The 22,093-nt window shown below is 37.0% G+C and overlaps 1 protein-coding gene across 3 annotated transcripts; it reads left to right on the top strand.

The window, feature by feature from the left end:
* The first annotated feature begins 619 nt into the window (after nt 1-619).
* On the top strand, nt 620-18,083 carry LOC143857879 (SWIM zinc finger family protein). 3 transcript variants are annotated; one of them, XM_077368404.1, is made up of 8 exons: nt 620-846; nt 4,613-4,911; nt 5,245-5,896; nt 6,403-6,602; nt 7,157-7,266; nt 7,364-8,201; nt 8,994-9,147; nt 17,735-18,083. In XM_077368404.1, the coding sequence occupies exons 2-6, from the start codon at nt 4,643-4,645 to the stop codon at nt 8,149-8,151; spliced, it is 2,019 nt and encodes a 672-aa protein (XP_077224519.1). In that variant the 5' UTR covers nt 620-846; nt 4,613-4,642; the 3' UTR covers nt 8,152-8,201; nt 8,994-9,147; nt 17,735-18,083. The 3 variants fall into 3 exon arrangements, with proteins under 3 accessions (XP_077224519.1, XP_077224518.1, XP_077224520.1); XM_077368403.1 differs by having other exon boundaries at nt 7,022-7,266; XM_077368405.1 differs by lacking the exon at nt 620-846 and having other exon boundaries at nt 4,739-4,909; nt 7,022-7,266.
* Nucleotides 18,084-22,093: the final 4,010 nt, after the last annotated feature.

Genomic DNA, 22,093 nt, shown 5'->3' with positions numbered 1-22,093 from the left:
TGCGAGCCCCTCAGTGTATTTATGAATTATGACTAAGGCTGGCAATTAAACACGTGAAAACGGGGATCCGCCCTGGCCTGGCCCTCACGGGACGGGGATTCCCCTATCTAAGCAAGGGAAGGGATGGGGCGGGGATTGAAATAAATTATCCGAAATGGGGGACGGGGATGACTCCCGCCCCATAATCCTCATCTATAAAATTACATAAATATCCCTATAAGTGCCCTGTCTTTCCCTATAAGCACAAAAAAAATGTAGTGGGCCCAGATCATTCGATGATCCAAACCATTTATTTGTTGGGGTCCAGCTTAAATAGATCATGTCCCAAAATCATCTCCATAGGATGCCCGAACATTGAAAAGATAAATTCTAGAAACATTTCCTAGATTATTCCAGATGATGTCATCCAAACAGTGAAAAGAGAAATTCAAGAAAAAAAATCCCAAAAACAATTCCCAGAAAGTATTGGTTTCCATAATTTCATGTGCGTGGCTTACCCTGGAACCATAAGGCTTGGATTAAGGGCAGAGATATCCCCCCCCCCCCCATAAGATCCCCCCCCCCCCATAAGATGATCCAAGCCGTCCATTTGATGGGCCGCAACGTAAATAGGTTATGCCCCAAAAACCCTTTTTAACGGGATAGAGAGAAGTTAAAATCCTGGTGCGTTTTCTTGCTCTCCACTCCTCCCAAGTCCTAACCCTAGCCACAACTCTTCCTCTCCCTCTTTGCCCAACTCTCTCAACTAGCCCTTTCACAGTCTGGCAAGCCCCCCCATGGGACTTTAAATCCCCTTCGCTTCTCTTTCGATGAATCTACAGTAAAGCTTTGAAAACGTGCCGACAGGTTACTGAATATATCTTTATATTTTTCGATTTCTTTTTGTAGATTGTTGAAGACTGCATGCTTAATTTACTGTTTATGTTTTGTTTATGCAATGTATGTATTGAGAATGCTTCAGCTGGTTAGTTTTTTTGAATTTCTTCTTCTTGTACACTTGTTGGGGCTTAATTCTATGTTGGGTCTTTGTTTTTATTTGTTTTTCTGATTTGGGTTTTCTGTGGTAGTTCGATTTTTATTTTATTTTTTCCGATTTGGGTTTTCTGTGGTAGTTGGGTTTGATCTTTGAATAGTCTCCATCTTCAATTTCTGGAACATGGTATTGAGATGACTCGGAAGTCGGAAGTGGTAGAGAATTTTATTTAGGGTAATGATATCAGCACAACCATGTTTTAATAATTGCACAAACTCAGCTTCTCTATTCTTTTTTAATTGGCTTGTGAGAGCTCCTTAAATAATAAAAGACAATGCAAGTTAGTGCATTTATTAAAAGATGGTTGTGCTGATATCATTTCCTTTTATTTATTATATTACTGATTACCTTTTACAATGCAATGCTGTTTGGTGGATGCTAAGTGCCAAATATATTTAGTGTATTTGTTTTTTATTTGTCCATTTTTTTGCATTTTTCCATCCATTTGTAGAATCATACTGTCTATTAGGTTTATCATTTGTATATATTGTTGTTTCTAAACCTTGAGGTCTCAGGTTCGATCCTAGCTTACCGATAAAAAAATAAAATAAAATCATTTGTATATACAGAATTTTCAATAAGACTGTAAATTCCTTTGGTGTAATTTGCTTAACAACATGTAAATGGATGAGAAAATTCTGTTAATCTTACATAAGATGGGGCAAGCTTTTCCACCAGACATGCAAAGTTAGTCTCTTGCGAGGGAAGGTCAGGTAGATTAAGGTCAGAAATGGCATCGAAAAATCATTGATGAATGTTAGAATATCCAACCATGGACCAAGGACTACTAGCGTACTCTAATGTAAATATAGTCAACATAGATGACTTCCCTCTCCGACTCTTCACAAGAGTCATAGACTGTGGGCATAAGCTAGGAGAAATAATGCGTAACTTAACGAAAGTAGAAAACAATGAGAAGAGGAATTTCCCCTAATCATAGAATCGGTGTGCCACATGATTCAAAATTCCTACCAAAAGAGAGTCCATTAGAGTAAATGCTCGATGCACTCTTTTTTTTACCCCGAAACTTGAGTTTGGACATGGGGCAGACCTCAAAATAGTAAAGGAAACATACGAGAGGAGGACAGCATGCCTTGTTTTAAGCCGAAACCCAGGGAAACCCTACCCAAGGGAAATATGGGGCTCTCAATTAATCTTGTTGGATTTCATCTCCCACAAGTTTGGAGGGTTTGACATTCAACTTGGGATCATGTTTTACGTACTTCTTTAGCAAATTAAAATAGATATTAAAAAAGAGGAAATCATACAAGCAAAATGATGTGACATAAGAAAGGACCCACATGCGAGGAATATGATGGCATACAATTTTATTATTGCATGAGACACTATAATGTACTAAATAGGCGACTAAAGTGTTACCCTCTCTATGAATGTGTGAGAAATACCATTAAAAAAATGAATGTGTAAGAAATGTCTTTCCAAGAAGACTTAGACCTACTTTCCTCTCCCTTAAACATCTTAGAAAAACAAAGAGGACAAAAGTCTTTCTTAAGCCAATTGATGGATGGCAAAGAATCGCTTTCGATCCTGACTTTATCGACCGTAAACGTGTGAAGTAATCTTACCCCTAGCGAAGCTCCCATTACCCCCACGTTGATAGCATCAGAGTTAGCCATACGACCATTTAAAATAGAGATGATGTCAACAAAGCTTTCCTCAGATCTCCAAATCATCAAAGAACACCTTGATGTTACCATCAAAGTTTAATTTTAACTATTCCACTTAGATGTTATGTTACATGTCATACTATAGGCTAGAAAGGTCTCATGGTCTCATGGTTTTTTATTCTAGGATCTTTTGTTTTCTTTTGATTATTTGTAGTTCAAGTAGAAACCATGAGGGTCTTGTATGCTTTACTCTTTTGTGATCTTACTAGCCTCCATCCGTTGTGTTTTCTTTCTTTAGGTTTGAATTTTTAAGAGGTATTTGATGTCTTGAGATCATCCATTGAGGTAACACCTTTTTTCCTTGAGCCAATACCCAAAAGTGAGGCATAGTAACCATGAAAATGGGAGTTAAGGGTGTTAAGCTCTCTCATTTTCCCACTTTTGCCTTATAAAAGAAAACCCTAGGATTAACTGTACCCTGTAAAAAAAAACTGCAATAGAATGAATCGTGTGGGAAAACCTGCAATAGAAAGAATCGTGTGGTAAAACCTAAAATTGTGAGAAGCAATGCAACCTCTACTGAGAATCAAAATTAACTCAAGTAATCTAAATTCCACATTTTATCAGCTTAACAAAATTACTAAAATCACCAATTCACCATTCTCTACTTTCCCTTTCTAGAAATTCATAGTCAATGTGTTAGCTGGTGAATTTAATATCGCCGATCCAACTAGAATAACATCCACTGGCTATTTCTAAAACTACCAAACATGGCCTTCTTATTACTTCACATTGTTGAGCTCCCTACTTTTCAGCATCCGGGATGCATAACCGAACTCCCTTTGACTTAATTTTTGCTTGTTAAAAGATCAACACTATATATATATATATATATATATATATATATATATATATATATATATATATATAGAGAGAGAGAGAGAGAGAGAGAGAGAGAGAGAGAGAGGAAAGTGAAGCTACACCGCCGGTGTAGCTAACTTAGCTACACCGCCGGCTTAAAATACAATGGGGCCACATTGTTTTGGTGATCCAAACCATTCATTTGATAGGCCCTCACATAGATAGGGTGTCCACCAAAAATCAGCTCCATAGGATCATCCCAATCCTTCAAACTGTGGAGGCAAAAATGGACAAATTTGTGAAGGTTTTTACACGTTCATTTTTGCCTCCACAAATCGTAGGGTTGGGATGATCCTATGGAGCTGATTTTTTGTGGACACCCTATCTATGTGAGGGCCAATCAAATGAATTCTTTGGATCACCAAAACAATGTGGGCCCATTGTATTTTAAGCCGGCGGTGTAGCTTCACTTTCATCAGTGGGGAATCCAAGTCCGGCGGGAGTAGGGAATCTGTTTCATAATTGTTCAAGGGAGACAGGTGGGTTTTTCCTGCCTGGTATGTGTGATGAACTCAACGCTTTTTACTGGTCTCCATATTTTCTCAACAATATCTGGGGTAGTCTTTGGGTGGAAGATGATCCCTCAATGCCATGCTTGGGTAGAAAAGAGCACAGGTCCTTGGAGATTGGCGCATATAGTTGACGAGTTGAATGACTTTATGTTTCGAGAAAGATCTATTGCACTCTCTTGGTAGGATCTGGGTCTGTCGCGATGCATTACTAATGGGGCAATCTCAGTGCCCTTTGTTAATTTTTGTATCTTCGTTTATCATTGACAATATCTTTACCGTTTCATAAAAAGAGGATAATCATATCATTTTTGTATCAGTGGGCATTTTTAGAAAACAAAAGCAGAAGGTCACTTGGAAAAAGGAAATATAATGGTTTGAAATTGTCTTAAACTCTATTCTTTTTATGCATCTGACCTAGCAGGTCCAGCTACTAAACTTCTATGTTTTTAATTGCTACTTTTTATTCTTTATGTCCATTTTTACTGCCCTAATTGTTGGTGTAAATCATGATGTTTCAGCGGTACAATTACCGAAGGACGCAACATCAGATGGAGATAACGGGCTCCGTTCTTGATCTTCCTGTGCAAAATCCACCAAATGAAGAATTCTCTTCTGCAGATCTTAGTTGGACCAAGTTTGGCACAACTGAGCACAATGATGATGTGGCCCTTATTCCATACGATCGAGCTGATGCATTTATAATTGGAGAATGTTCTAATGCAGAATGCCCAACACGGTTTCACATTGAGAGAGGAAGAAAAAGAAAAAAAGGAAGCTTAAAGAACTACAAGAATGATGAATATCTGGAATCTAGGGTGTGAGTTCCTTAATTTGCATCTTTAAGCTCCTGCGCTTCCTCTTTTTTTTTTGTTCAATTTGTTTTTCTATGGCTATATGTTTCTAGGGGTTTGCTAGGCAATTTCGCTGAAAGCCATTTCGTGGCTGACTTTTGCACAAGAGAACAGCCACCTCAGATGAATTAAATGAATAATACAAAATCTGCTAAAAAGTAAGCCTGTATGGCTATTCTGTCATGCAAAAGGCCACGAAATGGCTTTCCTAGAAATTGGCTAGTAAATCCCATGTTTTTATACTTTTCTTTCGTGGTGGAAACAATCTGATCTTTACTAAAAAATTTATGGATTTGAAGTTATTGGTGTTCATTTGGTCCTGAGAATTACGGAGAGGGTGGGGATATTCTGCCTAGCCGGAGATATAGACTCAATACGAGAAATCGTGCTGCTAGACCACAATCTATGCGGGGTTGTCAATGCCATTTTGTAGTGAAGCGCCTTTATGCCCGCCCATCAGTTGCACTCATCATATACAATAATAGACGCCACGTCAACAAGGCCGGTTTCATATGCCATGGACCTCTTGACAGAGATGCTATTGGCCCAGGTGCGAAGAAAATACCCTACATTTGTAATGAAATTCAACAGCAAACGATGTCCATGATATACCTAGGCATTCCTGAGGAGAATGTATTAGAGAAACATATTGAAGGAGTTCAGCGTTACTGTGGTTCAGATGCCAAAGTCAATAGTCTGGCATCCCAGTATGTCCAAAAACTCGGGATGATTATTAAACGGTCTACACATGAATTGGATCTAGACGACCAGGCTAGCGTTCGCTTATGGGTTGAACGCAATAAGAAATCTGTATTCTTCTATCAGGATTCTTCGGATACCGACCCTTTCATTTTAGGTATTCAAACAGAATGGCAATTACAGCAAATGATTCGTTTTGGCCATCACAGTTTGCTAGCTGCTGACTCATTGTTCGGTGTAAAAAAACTCAAGGTATGCACTGTGCTCTTGTTTATGCGCGTGTACAAACTGGCTGTCACAATTTTTTTTTTTTTAAAGGGAGCTGGCTGTCACAAATATAGTTCTTGGGAATTTCTCGGCAAGGGAAAATCTCAGGATATATTAAATTTTTATTTTTATTTTTTTTGGGTTTATATATCAGAAGAAAAAAATGTTAAAATAAAACTATTTAAAAAATATTTAAATATATAAAATTTAAGAAAAAATATAAAATAAAAATATGGTAAAATTATCATGATATTAATATCGTAAAAATATCATCATGAAATGAAAATATTGCTATATTTTTAAAATCTCTGGATTATTTCGGGATTTTGTCGTTTTATCCAATTTTTTTTTTGAATGATGTCATTCAAAATATCATGGTCGTTAAAAATATCGTGATAAAAACACGATATTTGAAATTATCGGAGATATTTGTGACATTGCAGACCGGGTATTGACCAAGAAGCTTATATTTTGGTGGCTATGGCTTGCAGTATCCACTGTACTCAGTTCTTGTGTTTGACTCAAGACAACATGCACTTCCTGTTGCATGGATCATTACGCGGAGCTCTGCTAAGCAGGATGTCTGTAAATGGATGAAAGCTCTTTCAGATAGAGTTCATGCTTTGGATTCGAGTTGGAGGATAAGTGGGTTTCTAATTGATGATGCAGCTGCAGAGCTTGACCCAATCAGGCAAGACCATAGTTAGCAAAAACAAAAAAAACGCCTTGTAAAACTCATTTTAATATTTTGCTGTTTAAAACTCCATTTAAAACTTTTACAGTAAAAAAACTCCGTCTTTTTTTTGAGGAAAACGTTCTAAACACATGTTTTAAACATATTAAATACGTTTTTTTGGCCAACTTTCCAAATTTACCCCTACTATATTTGGTAAATTACAAAAATTTAAATGCATTTTTTTTGTGTTTCCATTTTTTCACTACATTTTTCTGAACCAAAACCGTATTAAACTTGAATTTTTGCCGTCTCGTGTTATTGCCGAATCTCGTTTAGCTAACTATGGGCAAGACACAAGTTTTCTATATTTCTTTCTATTTCTTGCTCAGTTTTTTGCTAAACCGTCAGGTATTAACCTATTGAGTGGTATTCAGGGATATCTTTTCCTGTCCTGTTCTTTTTTGCTTCTGGCGTGTACGTAGATCATGGCTGAGGAATATAATCAAGAAATGCAATAATATTGAAGTGCAACGTGAGATATTTAAACATCTTGGCAAAATTATGTACAGCATCTGGAATGGGGAGGATTCTGTAAATGCTATGGGAGAATTTATTCAAGATTTTGTGGACCAAACTACCTTCATGCAGTACTTTAAGGACTGTTGGGTGCCTAAAATTGGTTAGATGACCATATAACCAGTCTTTTTTGGTTTTATTTTAGTTCTTATGCTTTAATCCTGTTGAAAATATGTTGACATTTTATTGTTTTATGCTAGAAATGTGGCTTGCAACAATGAAAAGTCTTCCACTAGCAAGCCAGGAGGCATGTGGTGCCATTGAGACATATCATGTGAAGTTGAAACTCAAATTATATGATGATTCACATCTTGGTGCATTCCAACGAGTTGATTGGTTGGTTCACAAGCTTACGACTGAGATACATTCCGCTTACTGGCTTGACCGCTATGCAGACGAAAGTGGTTCATTTCAAAATGTTAAGGACGAGTACATTTCTTCTACATCATGGCACAGGGCATTGCAAATTCCAGATAGTGCTGTAATCTTGGATGATAAAGACCATCTTTTTGCCAAGGTTCTAAGCCAGAAGGACAGTACTCAAACACATTTAGTGTGGAATCCTGGATCGGAATTTGCTTTCTGTGATTGTTCGTGGTCTATGTTGGGAAATCTTTGCAAGCATGTCATCAAAGTTAATATGATTTGTCATAATCACAAGGGATATCATCCATCAATGTCATTTCAATCATACCGGCACATCTTAATTAATTTGTGGCAAAAGCCTATGGATGACTCAGTCTCCCTTGATCAATCAGTGGCTTGGACAAACCAGATGCAAGACAAGATTCAAAGGCTAGTTGAGCTAAGCAATTCTAATGGCATTGGCAATGTGGTAAACAATCTACCACTGAAGTGGAATTGTAAGAAAGGCCGGACATCTGTTGGTAAGCCGGCAGGTAATACTTTGGCCCTTACACCAAGTTCCAAGAGTTCTGCACATAAAAAGCATCGGAAGAGAAAGCGAGTGTCCCGACTAATGGTTTAGAAGGGTTCTGCTTAGACTGTTGAGTATCTGTCTCCCTTCCCGTAATTATGGTTAGTATTGTCTCACTCACGTTATTATAGCTGCTTGTGTTGGCAAATTCTTATGGATACATCATTATATTTTGTTTGAAATTTTCAACTTTATACTCAGCTCCCTATTAGTAATTATGTTTGAATTGTCTCACTCACTGTTGTTAAAATCGTATGATTCACGACTTGACTTTGAATTGTACGATTTTTACGATTTTTTACGATTCTTATTTGTTCGCATATTTTTTGTGGTGGACCCTTTACGATTAGAAATAAATCGTATATAAACCCCCCCCCCCCCCCTGCCCGAACTTATAACCTAAAAACAAATAAAGAAAAACCTAACTCTATTCTCCTCCTCCTTTTTCTTCGTCATTTTTCCTTCTCTTCCTCATCCTTCCTACTTCTACCAATATTAGCCGCAAGTTTGGATTGCTGTCATGGAATTTTATATTTAAATTAATAATTTTGAATGAAAAATAGATAATTACTCATTTTATTCTTATTTTTGACTATTTATATTTTAAATATTTTTTCTCATTTTAATATATAAATCTAAATTTTTTTTACGATTTACGATTTACGATCGATACGATTCAAACCCTGTTACGATTTACGATTCGATTCCGATTTTCAGAACCTTGGTCTCTCTAATGCTATTAAAGCTGCTTGTGTTGGCAAATTCTTATGGATACCTCTATGTTTTGTTTGAATTTTTCAACTTTATACTCAACTCCCTATCAGTTATTTTCTCTCTTGCATTCTTTATGCTTTTGATGTGCATGCATTGATTGGGTGGTACTTTTCTTGCAGAGGATCCTTCCATTAGTCAATATTTGTGGAAATGCCATGATTTTGCATTTTCGGCATCTCAGGACCCATGAATCTGACTGAACAGCACATCTGTGTAGCTCATTTGATCACACTAAGTGCCATGAGCTATCATTTCAACCTATTTATATATTCAGTAAGTTTTGGATCTTCCAGAGCATATTTTGAGAATGGTTTTTTGTTTTGTTTTGCTTATTTACTGTTACATGATGGTTATGCATATATAGATGGTCTACTGCTTTTTCTTGGCAAAGTATATATATATATATATATATATATATATATATATATATATATATTTGTGTGTGTGTGGGTGGTTTTTTTTTTTTGTTTTGTGTGGGGGGGGAGCTATGTCTGCTCTGTTTCTGTTTTCCATCTGAAAATACAAGCTGTTGCCGTATTAGTGTTCTTCAAACTTTCTTATTCTTAAGTACTACTGGTGGTAATAACTGGGATGTTCCTTCAAACTAATTAAAAAGGGTAATCAAATATACCATATATATCCTTGTTGTAAAGAATATGTGATAAACTAGAAGGTCTAGTCATGTGTTGAAACTTCTACCGACATGTGTCAACTTCTGTGGAGACAGAAATTCAAAGTCAGATGAATGTTTGAAGTTTGATTCCTTGATACACCCACATAAAAAAAACCCACGTGTCCAATAAACATTAATTTACATTCCATTAATAAGATGAGTTGTTGTGAAGTAAAAAAAATGCACCATACTCAGATTTCAAAACATGTGAAACTATTAATGCACATTCTACTGGAAGCTTTATGCTTCAACAAGCCCTTTTAGACTTTGTTTTCTAACCAGAGGTAGCACAAGGTTGTCATCCCAATCTATTTACTAGCCTCCCTGTTTGAAGATGGAGTGTTTGGAAAATAAAAATGTCAGGAATGTTACTAGTCTCCAAAATACTCTAAAAGGACGATAGTTTCAAGTCAAATATTTTGGAATTTAGTGAAGTTATGCTGTTTCTTTTATACCAGTCTATCCTAAGTTTGCTGACATTAAAATAAAATAGTTCTTTGTCTGTGCCATGAGCCTATGTGTTTTTATGGCATACATATACATTTACATATTCAAAAGAGGTCCCCTGGTACATCATTCATGCTCCGTTTGGTTGCCGGAATTTTTTTGGTTCTTGGGATTTTTGTGGAAAAAAAAACTTCCTGGGAGTTTGGTGTGAAAAAAAACTCCTTGGAAATATCCCGGTAAAATAAAAATCCTATGTTTGGTTGACCGGACTATGGTGGAAAAAAAAATACTTTGTTTGGTTGCTTGAACTGTTGGGAAGAAAAAAAAATTCTTCTGCAAGCTTATTTTTTGTTCCTGGGATTATTTTGGTTCTTGGGAGTATTTTTTTTCCTTCCTAGGGTTTCGTGCGGGGTTATTTTGGTTCTTGGGATTATTTTGGTCCCACCAACCAAACGTGGGTTTCCTGTGGAAATTCCACAAAAGTCCCAAGAATAAAAAAAATTCCGGCAACCAAACGGAGCATTAAGAAAAAAACAAGGTACCCCGGTATACCTTGTGTCTTGAATTATTTTGGATTTCTTTTAGTTTTAAGTTTACTTTAAATCATCTTTATTCCTATTTCATTTTAATAAATTTTAAAAACAAGATGAGTCCGGGACCTTCTGGAGGAGCCTCATTTATTGGTTCCGCATCTTCAAGATCGAATAACCCGGCATGTGCTTATGGATTATTGGTGTCGGGTCAACGAAATAAACTAATATGGGTGTTTTGTAATAAAGTTATATCTGGTGGAGGTATATCCCGATAGGACGATGGTTTCAAACATAGATGCAGGAAACGCCTAGGGTAGGTGGGAAACATGTTTCCGAAACAGGTATGAAACGCTTTTTGGAAAATGGTGAAACGTATGTGAAATGTTTGTGGAACGCGTTTCCCATTTCTTGGTAACGCGTTTCACATATGATTTATCACTTTGAACTTTGAATTTTAAATGGTATTTGATTTGCTAATGTTCTTAGAAGCACGAAGCGGGGGCGGGAGCGGAGGCGGGAGTGGGGGCGGGGAAGCGTGGGTTCTAGAAAAGTCTAAGTTTGGGAGCGCCATGGGAGCGTGTATGTAATATTTTCTTTATATATCTTTCAAAATTCAAGCACATCAAAAAATAATATTTTCTAACCATTTTCATATGTATCTTTCAAAATTTAAGTACATCTAAAAGCTAATTTCTAACCATCTTCACCATCTTCACCATCTTCATTTGTGTGCACTCGTTCCTCATGCCTTCTGAAGATGCACAAGCCTTTGTGCTTTCTCCAACGAATTACTTTGAAGAGTTGGAGGAGTTTGATATAAGGAAGTTGGTGATCGTGGGACTTATAGAGTAATAGAAGCAAGCTGTGAGCGTCATTAGAGCAGTTCCTGTCTCTCTGGGGTCGCGCTCCCTAGAAGCTCCTTCCTAAGGAGCGCGGAATCGAGGTTCCGAGGTGGGAGCGGCACCCCGAGAGGAGGTTCCTGCTTCTAAGCTAATGTTAGACTTAGAACTTAGAATTATATATATTATATTCAAGATTCTAGTACAAGCATTTTCTTATTAATGTGTGTTACCATCACATTTATGTGTTTCACTAGCGTTTCCTTTAGGTTTCACTAGCATTTCCTTAGGTTTCCCAAGACGTTTCCCAATGCGTTTCTCTATCGTTTCCCGTTTCTCGTTTCCCCTTTGATTTTTTTCACACGTTTCACGTTTCCGTTTCATGTAGTATTTCCCGTTTCCGTTTCCCGAACTGGTAACTATGGTTTCAAGTCAAATATTTTGGAATTTAATGAAGTTATGTTTTTTTCTTGTGTACCGGTCTATCCTGCTTTTGCTTACATTAAAATAAAATAGTTCTTTCTCAATGCCATGAACCTCCATGTTTTTATGACATAAATATACATTTACATATTCAAAAGAGGTACCCCTGTACATCATTTAAAAAAAAACGAGGTCCCCCGTTATACCTTGTGTTGTGAATTATTTTGGATTTCTTTTAGTTTTAAGTTTACTTTAAATCATCATCTTTATTCCTATTTCATTTCAATAAATTTTAAAAACAAGATTAGTCCGGGACCTTCTGGAGGAGCCTCATCTATTGGTTCTGCAAGATCGAATAACCTGGCATGTGCTTATGGATTATCGGTGTCGGGTCAACGAAATAAACTAATATGGGTGTTTTGTAATAAAGTTATATCGAATGGAGGTATCACCCGATTGAAAGAACATCTAGCGGGTGTTCCTGACGAAGTAACATGTAAAAAGGTAAATGCTGATGTAAAATTGAGAATGAGAAAATTCTTAGAAGATAAGAAAAAAGAAAAAGCTAGGAAAAACATAGTCAGAGCAGAAGTTGGTAATCCATATGGAACCCCACAACAAGAAGAAGACGGAGATGAAGATGATGAAGAAGATGTTGATATAATTAGCCCATCTACGACATGACATGAGGGAAAATAAATTGCAGAAGGAGGTGGAAAGAGGAAAAAAGTATCGTGCGGGGGGGGGGGGGGGGGGGTGGGGGTGGGGGGTGGGGGGTGGTGTGTAGGAACTTAAACATTTTTTTGCACCACGAAAAACCCTTGAAACCCAGCCAAGCATTAAAAGTGCTTGGGCAACGAATGAAACTGTTGATCGGACCAACATGGCGGTTGGCATGCTTTGCTACGATGCCATTAAAAAAAAAACTCCCTATATTGGCAACCTATGTTTGATGCCGTAAATGCGGTAGGATCAGGTTATAGGTTATAGGTTATAGGGCACCTGCTTATCACGATTTAAGATGACTATTATTAAAGAAAATTGTGGGGAAGTACAGAACTACTTGACATAAGTCAAGTTTCAATGGAAATTCACTGGTTGTTGCATTATGGCTGATGAATGGACAGATGCTAAACAACGTTCTCCAATGAACTTTTTGGTATATTGCCCTAAAGTAGTTTCCATTAAATCTATTGATGCATCTGGCATGGTGAAGAATGTCGAAGAATGTCGATGCATTATTCAGTATTTTTTATTCCATAGTGTTAGGAGTAGGCCCGGGCAATGTCGTGTATAACTGATAGCGAGTCTAGTTATAAAGCTAAGAGCAAAAACTTAGAAATTAAATATGGAAACTTCTACTAGATTCCGTGTGCAAACCAGACGTGTTTCCTGTCGTAGGAGACACAATTGAGCGGGCTCGAAAGATAACAAGAATTATCTATAACCGTGGATAGGGGTGCAACTTGTGTCGGGTCGGGTTGAGCTTCTGGTAAAAAATGAATTGGAATCAACCCGAACCCGATTTTAAGGTAAAAGCTCAACCCAAATTCCCAAAAATCGACCCGAGTTGCTCCCCTAACCATGGAGGCATGGAGCACTGTTGCTTATGATGAGAAATAAGATCACAAAAGGGAGAGACTTATATAGTCCTGCGCGGATTGAAAGTCACTAGAGGCTTGGTGGATTGCGTTAGTAGATTAGTACCTAATGATGAAGGTACATAGGGCACCATCACTGCTCAAGTTGAGGAGTATCACATGCCTTCAGGCCAGTTCAGCATGGTGATGGCAATCTGCAACTGAACCAAGTTGGGGCCTGGCAAATTAATTTATTCATTTTATGAAGTTTATTTCAGTTAAACTTTCAATAAATTAATGCTTAACTTTTGGTTATTGTACAAGTGCATGGTGGAATCAGTTTGGCAAAGATGTCTTGAAACTATAAAACCTTGCCACCAGAATTCTAAGCCAAACCTATAGCGCGACAGGATGTGAAAGGAACTTGAGTACTTTCGAATACATCCACTCTGCAAAGAGAAACTTGTTGGAACATCGGAGATTAGATGACCTGGTGCTTGTTCATAACAATCCCAAGTTTCGAGAAATGTATACTAATTTTAATTAATATTCTCACTTCTTAATCATCATAGTTTATGTTTAAATTTAAACACATTTGAGTAGATGAATTTTTTTTTCGGAATTTACACAAAAAATCATAAACCACTTGCGACCCAAGTAGTCTAGATCACCTTGATGTTATGATTGATTGGGTTGCTAAAGATGGCCCTATTGTTATCACAATAGATGATTTAGGTTGGCAAAATGTTGAAGATCCTGCTGGAGTTGCTACTGCAGATGACGAAGACGAGGATGCTGGCGATGTCCCTAGAGATGTTAGTGACAATGACACCGAGAGCAACCAAGGTTTTGAAAATTGGAATTGAATCGTGTTCGAATCGTTAATCGGATTGCAAATCATAAGATTTTTTCAAGTATTTAAAACTATAAAAAGGTCAAAAACAAGACTAAAATGAGTAATTATCTATTTTTCATTCAAAACTATTAAATTAAATATAAAATTCTACAATTAACAAACCAAAGCACAAACTATATTCATCATACAATAAGTCATCATATAATTTATCATAGCAATAAACAAAGCACACTCAATTCTATAATCATCATCATGCAAAGAAGTGTCAGCAGTAAACAAAGCACAGTGAAATGATTTCCATATTGAAATCACAATCAGTTCTCAAAATCCAAAACAAACGTAACTTAAATTATTGAATCATGGGAAAAAAACATATAGGGGCTAAATCATTTAACAGATTTCCATATAAAGGCCCTGTTTGTTTTGGATTATGCAACCATCAAATGTTCCTGTTTGTTTTGGATTTTGAGAATCAATTGTGAGTCCAATTAGTTCTCAGAATACATGACAAACATGACCTGAATCTTAGTTGAAACAGGCAAATAAACCTTGCAACAGAAACAAAACCTGCTGCTGGCATTGGTAAGTAGGAAGGATGAGGAGAAGAAGAAGGAAACAGGGAGAGAAAAGGTAAGAGAATAGAATTAGGATCTTCTATTTTTGTTTTTAGGTTATAAGTTGGGGTGACAGGTATAGATTCGATTTATTTCTAATCGTAAAGGCCCACTGCAGAAAAAAAATAAAAAATACAGAATCGAAGAAATCGTGCGATTTTTACGAAAATGATTCTTCCTTTCGATTTGAATCAATCAACGCTCGATTCTTGAATTGTAGGATTTTAACAACTATGAGAGCAACCACTCCATTGAGTATGGTGATCTCCTTATGAGAGCCCGTAGGAGGATTCAGGAGATGAATTAATTTGTATGTTTGGCAGTGGAGCGATGAAATTTGAGATGTAATTTGTAATTTTTTTGATGTATTGCATGAAATTTAAATTTTTAAGTAATAAATGTATTTCTTAAATATTTGTTTCATATAATTGTTTCTAATATTTTTTTTTATCAATTTTTTGTTTTTTGTTTTAATTTTAATTGTTAAAAAAATTTCCCCAGTCTTCGTGGCGCCTTTTCCGAAACGAAATGCTGAAACGGCTGAAACGGCGAAACATCCCTTTCCACTGGCCAAAACGTAACGACGAAGAAATGGAATCGACAACTAAGCTTTGATATATGGACTCTTCATCCATAAAAAAAAAAATATTTTCTAAGACAATCTTTCTCTCTGGCTATATGGTTTACTCTATGTATCAGATCTTAAAGGCGGTCTGGTCAGAAAAAATGCACCGCCCAGGCCCTGGGCATTTAAAAAAGCGGTCTCACCGCCTGGGCGTTATTAGGCAGCAGCCCAAGTGATGAGGAGGTGCCTAGGCGCTGAGCGTGGGCCTGGGCAAGGCGGGTTTGAAGACTCAGATGAACATAGAATCTTGGTCTTGGAGGGAGAGGACAATGATTGGTGAAGACTGAAGAAGTGCTTGGATTTTATTCTTTTTTTTGTCATGGATTTGTGTTGTATTGATAAATATTTAAATTATTAAGTACTTTATGCTTAATTTCTTATTATGTTTTTGACTTTTTGTTATTATTTAATGTTTAGTGCTTATGCATAAAATGGTTTGGATTGTTATGTATTCAAGTATTTATATTTTATATAAAAAAATGCAAGATATTATGAAAATATATTAATATCTAAAAAAATGAAAAACACCTAAAAACACCTGGGCGCTGGGAGGTCAGTCAGCCGCCCAGCTCCGCCCAGCGCTTTTTAGAACACTGCTTTAAAGTTTAAACCATGCATGGTATTCAACCTAGGAATTACAACACTAATCCATCTATTGTAAACTTGAACAATTAGGGTTGCACTAGGAGTTGCAATGTTACACATACTGATGCAACCACAATCAGCAAGGTCTATTGTCGAAGATTGAGCCTGATTCGTTGAAGTGCCACCCTTATTTTCACTCTTCATGAAATTTTTCTAAAGGATTCATTTAGCCGACCCCAACTAGTTTGGGACAAAGGCTTTGTTGAGTTGAGTTGAGGGTACGTTTGGATGTCGGGAAAGAAATGGAAATGGAAAGTGCCAATGTGGTGACAGGACAAGGGGAAGGAATGGAACAATGTCTCCATTGAATATTTCTCGATTCCAATGGTTGTCTGGTTTTCACGGTTGGAAAGGGAAAAGATAAAGTTTTTTATGAGCTGTGGGAGAAGAACTTGGCAATTTTCACCTTTTATTTACGTAATGAACCCTGAATTCACGGCGTGCCCCTTGTTGATGGCCCCTGGCTGGGTGAGCAAGCTGTGGAGTTCGAACACTGAATTCACGGGGACCATGAGCATGAGGGTCATGCCGTTAATGGCGTGAGAGACGTTTGGGGGTAAGCTGCCGGGTTTTGGGCGACTATGAGCATGAGCGTCATGCCACTGATGGCGACGGAGACGTTTGGGGGTAAGATGCCGAGTTTAGGGCGTCCATGAGCATGACTGTCATGTTGTTGATGGCGACAAAGACGTTGGGAGGTAATCTTCCGGGTTTAGGGTGGTCGTCGATCTTTCTTAGAACCAGTCACCTACGATTTTCGGGGGAGAGAATTTCTCCCTTTTCCTCTCAAAAGAAGAAGAAAACAAGCCGGGGTAATTGGCTGCCACATCGGCCAATAAGGAGCGGACAAGGCATTCCCCATATTTCGAATAACTGCTTTCCCTGTAAACCAAATGTGACGTCAACTGCGTTTGACGGTAAAAAACCGTTATTTCTTTGTACTTTCCTGCTTTTCTTGGCATCCAAATGGACCATCTGTGCTTTGTCATGACTATATTTTTAAAGTTGCTTCATGAATGCCCAACCATCCTTAGAGAGGCTATGATGTTGCCAATTCTCTTCTTAAGGAGGGTGCTATTAGGGATGTATTTGTTTCAGGGGCAATGTATACCCCTTCTGTAATTCTTTCATTTCTATATATGTTTTTCTTGCCTTCTCGGAAAAAAAAAACAGAGAAAGAAAACTTAAATTGGGTAAAGAATTGTTTTTTTCTCAACATCCCATGTAATATAGCATATCTCCTCATCCTACTTAAAGTAGTAATCTTAAAAAGGTGTGGACTCTTTGGACGCTGCAAACCCAAGACAAGTGACTGGTCTACTACCATGTGAAAGCCTTTTTGTACTCAACGTTATTGGTTGCATCACCAAAGAATATTTATATAACTGCTCTACTAACATATGCAAGTAATAGCGAATAACTATATGACAAACACACAGATACACTCATATTATTCAGGAATTATTATAACTTTCTATGCAGTGGAACTGTTGGTAGCTTTGTTTGAGCCAGTTGTGCTGAACCTGTGCTATCTTCCTTTATTGAGGCCAATGGTAAGAATACGAAAGCAGGTTCTGGGGGTTATAATCTTTGTTCATCTGGAGCTTTTATTTTTTCTTTCGCAGGTCCTGTTGGCGGCTCTTAAGCAATTGATGAGGAAGTTATAGTGGCTTCGATATGGGCATGAAATTCTTGGCAAATATTCGTCAATGTAAATTTTGGTCTGAAGGCGGGTCAATACTGGTCATCAAGTATTTGAAGAATTATCCCTGGCCAGCTTGGCCTTTCTCAAACTTTTTTAAAGAGATGCACACCCTTTTGAGAGCTTAGGTTGATTTCTAATTCTCTCTCATTCACTAAAGGAAATTAATTGGTTGATTACTTGGTAAATTATAGGATGTTTTGTAATGAAATATTCTATTTGAATTATATGCCTTTTCTTTATTCATTTCCTCATTCACAGAAGGAAATTCATTGTCTATCAACTTGGTAAATTATAGGGTGTCTTGTAATGAAATAATCTATTTGCATTATGTGCCTGGTCTTTATTCTTTAGGCTTTTTCCTTGCCCCTTTTATAAAGGTCTCTCTCTTAGGATTATCAGATACTGTCCTAAACCTAGGGAAGGGGCTGGTTGTACATATCCATTTAATTGGGAATACTAAGTTATGTTATTGCCAATTTTTTGTTTACAGTTAAGACTTAAGATTATATTGCTTATATTGGTATCTTTCTAAGGATTTGACATTGATTCTCTATTCCATCTACACAATCCTAATCCATTTAGAGAGGTTGATTTTAAACTCTTCCATAGGCATATTGATTTGCAACGAGGATATCATTTGATTAGTAGAGCACTTTCAGCAAGAGTATTACATGTATGTCATACACCCTGAAATTGAAAACTGTAAGGAAACTCAGTTCTTTTGGATAAATGCAAAATGTATCTACCAAAGTGTTTTTATGTATCCATCTACTTATATGATGAACTAGTGTACTATTTGCGCTCATCACAGAGTTTAGTGTGGATGATGAGAACCTATTAAATTTAGAAATGTGTCAGATGATAGTGAAGAGTTTTATATGGTGTCCCCACATTTTTTTAAAATATAGCGGCTTACCATAGTTCGAATATCGAAACCATTCATTTTTAATAATGTGCCAAACCTTAGGGATATGGTTTTAGGGGGCATGACCTTTTTATGTTCGAGCAGAACATGAATAGGTCATGTCCCAAAAATCATTAAGGGGTCATTTGGATATGCGGATTTTAGAATCTTGGAATTCCTCAAAATTGTAGACGGGGACAAGAGAAGAAAGTGACCAGCTGTAGTTTTCTGATTTCTTGCCCCTCTTTCCGACAGCAAGAGAGCAGGAGATCCTCCCATGTTTTCAGGTTTTAGGTTTTAGAAATCTCAGGATGGGGGAGAGATTTCTAAAACCTGGATTTCAAAATTAAAATCCAAGAAACGCTGTCAGGAGTATTGACAGCATACAACAGCTTGATCAAGAACCCCCCAAATGTCTTAAAAATCATCAATTAAATGATCATAACCTTTGGACTTGTTCTCTCTTGCTTATTGTTTGTGGAGCTTTCAATGGATTAGCTTGTTTCTTTTATTTTTGACTCTCGAGCAGAATTTTACAGTGATTTGCGATAAATTCTGACTCGGTTTAGGCATAATGTCTATCACTAGTGTACGCTTGCCACAATATCTCAATAATATATATACCATCCATTTAGTTGGCCCTAAACCCTAAATTGCATGGATTATAGATGATCCTTAACCATCAACAGTAGATTATTATTTTATTAAGACAGAGAATGATATATTAGGCCTCATTTCTTCCCCGGGCTAGCCCCTTCAGTTTTAAAAGAGTAATATATACACTAGAGGAGGTGGCCCGGGAAAGAAAAGTGGGGCGAATATATCACTTTCCTTAAAATATTGTGACAAGCCTTCCAATTAGGCCTACTCTCATTTATGTCAGATGATCCTAACCTGATATTCACACTCTTAATTGGCATTCTTGCAATTAAGCCTTGGATAGAGTGATTATTTTCCCTATTTTCTAGTCACTTGTAACCTACTACTCACTCATGGCCTCTCAATTCTCATGTGAATATCTTAAGCTAGAGAGTTTGATGCAAATATTTTTCTGGGAACATATCTTAAACTAGAGATGATCCTATCCTGATATTCACACTCTTAATTGGCATTCTTGCAATTAAGCCTTGGATAGAGTGATTATTTTCCCTATTTTCTAGTCACTTGTAACCTACTACTCACTCATGGCCTCTCAATTCTCATGTGAATATCTTAAGCTAGAGAGTTTGATGCAAATATTTTTCTGGGAACATATCTTAAACTAGAGAGTTTGATGCTTGCATCTTGTGGGTAGATTCCCTACTTCTTTTGCTTTGTGCTAAGCAACTCAATGGAAAGTGGAGGAATATTGAACTTTAACAAGAGGGGCTAGATTTGAAAATGTGCCCATTATAGCATTTAATCCCTACTTGCTTTCTAAATGAAAGTTCTAACTTAGTGGGCATAAAATAAAGGGTTTTTTTTTGCGAAAGAGCCTTCTACTTTGCTTTACCTGACGAAAGAAAGAAAGAAAAAAGTGTCACATTTGAGTGAATTTTGCAAATCGGGTCATGCCATCAATTTGTGACCAAAATACTCATGTTGGATTTTCTCGACTCAAAAAGACCAAAATGTCCTTATATGTGAAAGGACAAAAATTACCAAGTAAAAACCCAAAATAACCGTGATGCTCATTGATATGTAGGGTAGGTCCCTCCCTAACTCAACTCAAACCAATGCATCTGGTGAGGCTCACCATTTTGCCTCATGTTTTGACGGGTAGGTCTTACAATCTCCACCCGAGCCCATGTATAGGGTTGGGCTCATCATTTTACAGCTCTTGTTTTGATGAGGAAAAAAAAATCTAATTTGCCCGCCGGGGGGGGGGGGGGGCGTGCGTGGGTGGTGTCCCAACCCTCCTCTATCTCCGCCACTGCCTACAATATGCGGTCACTGGAGCAAGGGAAGTTAAATACCACTTAGTTCACCTTACACATTGGAACAATGAAAAATAATTCATTAAGTAAACAAACATAGAGTAAGTAAATTTCTCCGAAATAGGTTACCTTCTCATATTCAAGGTTTTAAATTTCGGCTTCAGAATGCATTTCGGTACTCACCGAAACCGAAATTTTTGTTGAACAAAAAAAAAGTAATATTTTATTCCACCTGAAATTTCAGGGAAATATTAAATAATTAATAAAATGTATTTTTAATGTGATTTTCCTATTTCGGACCAAAATTTAAGGGAAACGAAATTTCGAAATTCCGGTCGAAATAAAGTAACTTTTCGGGTTATCTTTCGGTTTCGGAATAAACCAAAGCCCAAAATTTCGGATTACGATCGAAATTTAAAACTTTCCTCATATTTACCCTCACTAGACCAAGGCTTTGGCCTGTTTGGATTGTAGGAATTCTCTCAAAAAGTTTGGTGAGGAAAAATATTTCTAAATTTACTACTTTTTTACACACGAAAAAAACAACCTGAAGCAACCTTATTCAATTTTTATCTAAGACAGCCTTCCATTTGTGATGAACTGATGATCATGGTTTAAAATTTCGACCGAAATCCGAAATTTTGGATACCGGTGGGGACCGAAACCAAAATTTTCCGAAATTCCATTTTTCGCCCTTTACCAAATTTCACTCTTCCTCTTTATTTTCCCGCTTGGGCCCAAATTTTTTTTTTTTCTTTATTTTGTTTTGAATTAGTCAACTAGTGTCAGGATTAGACTTAGTCAATTTGCGCCCGGTAGACTTTTTCATCTTCTTCATGAAAATTTCCTAAAGGATTCATTAGCCGACCCCAACTAGTTTGGGACAAATGCTTTGTTGAGTTGAGTTTGTTTTGAATTTTTGAATTTACTCTCTTTCTTGCTCTTATTTTTGTGTTTCTGGTAATCAATTAGGATGAGAGAAAATGATAGCTGCAGATTGGGAAGATGAGCAAGAAGTAGCCAAAAGAATCCACTTCAGGGTGGACACCCTCAGAAATCTGTAGTTATTCTTAAAAGTTAAAAGAACTTTTCTATGCATACCATATTACATTACAGAGTTTAATACTCAAAGAGGCAGTTAATTTAACCACCCCTAAGATTAACTGACACCATACTTCTAAGCATAAACTAAAACAAAAGCATGATCAAATACCATTACATTAGAAAATAGGAAATAAATATAAAACAGATCCAAACCATCCCACGTTCTCTATTTGTTCCTGTCTGCACGTATCAATTGCCACCCTCTCAAAAGCAGCCTTGTCCTCAATGTTGAAATTCTGGGTATCTTTCATGAATGGACTGCCAAGTCTCCCAGGTAGCATCTTTAGGAGCCATGTTAGATCAATTAATGAGCACTTCTGTTACTGCACAGTTATGACGTTTCACCATCCTGCGA

Source organism: Tasmannia lanceolata, unplaced genomic scaffold (assembly GCF_043159265.1).
Source record: "Tasmannia lanceolata isolate RefF3 unplaced genomic scaffold, GAP_Taslan_0.1 ptg000025l, whole genome shotgun sequence".
Lineage (NCBI taxonomy): Eukaryota > Viridiplantae > Streptophyta > Magnoliopsida > Canellales > Winteraceae > Tasmannia > Tasmannia lanceolata.
The sequence above is the reverse complement of the archived record's forward strand: the minus strand, read 5'-3'. Positions and strand labels throughout refer to the sequence as shown.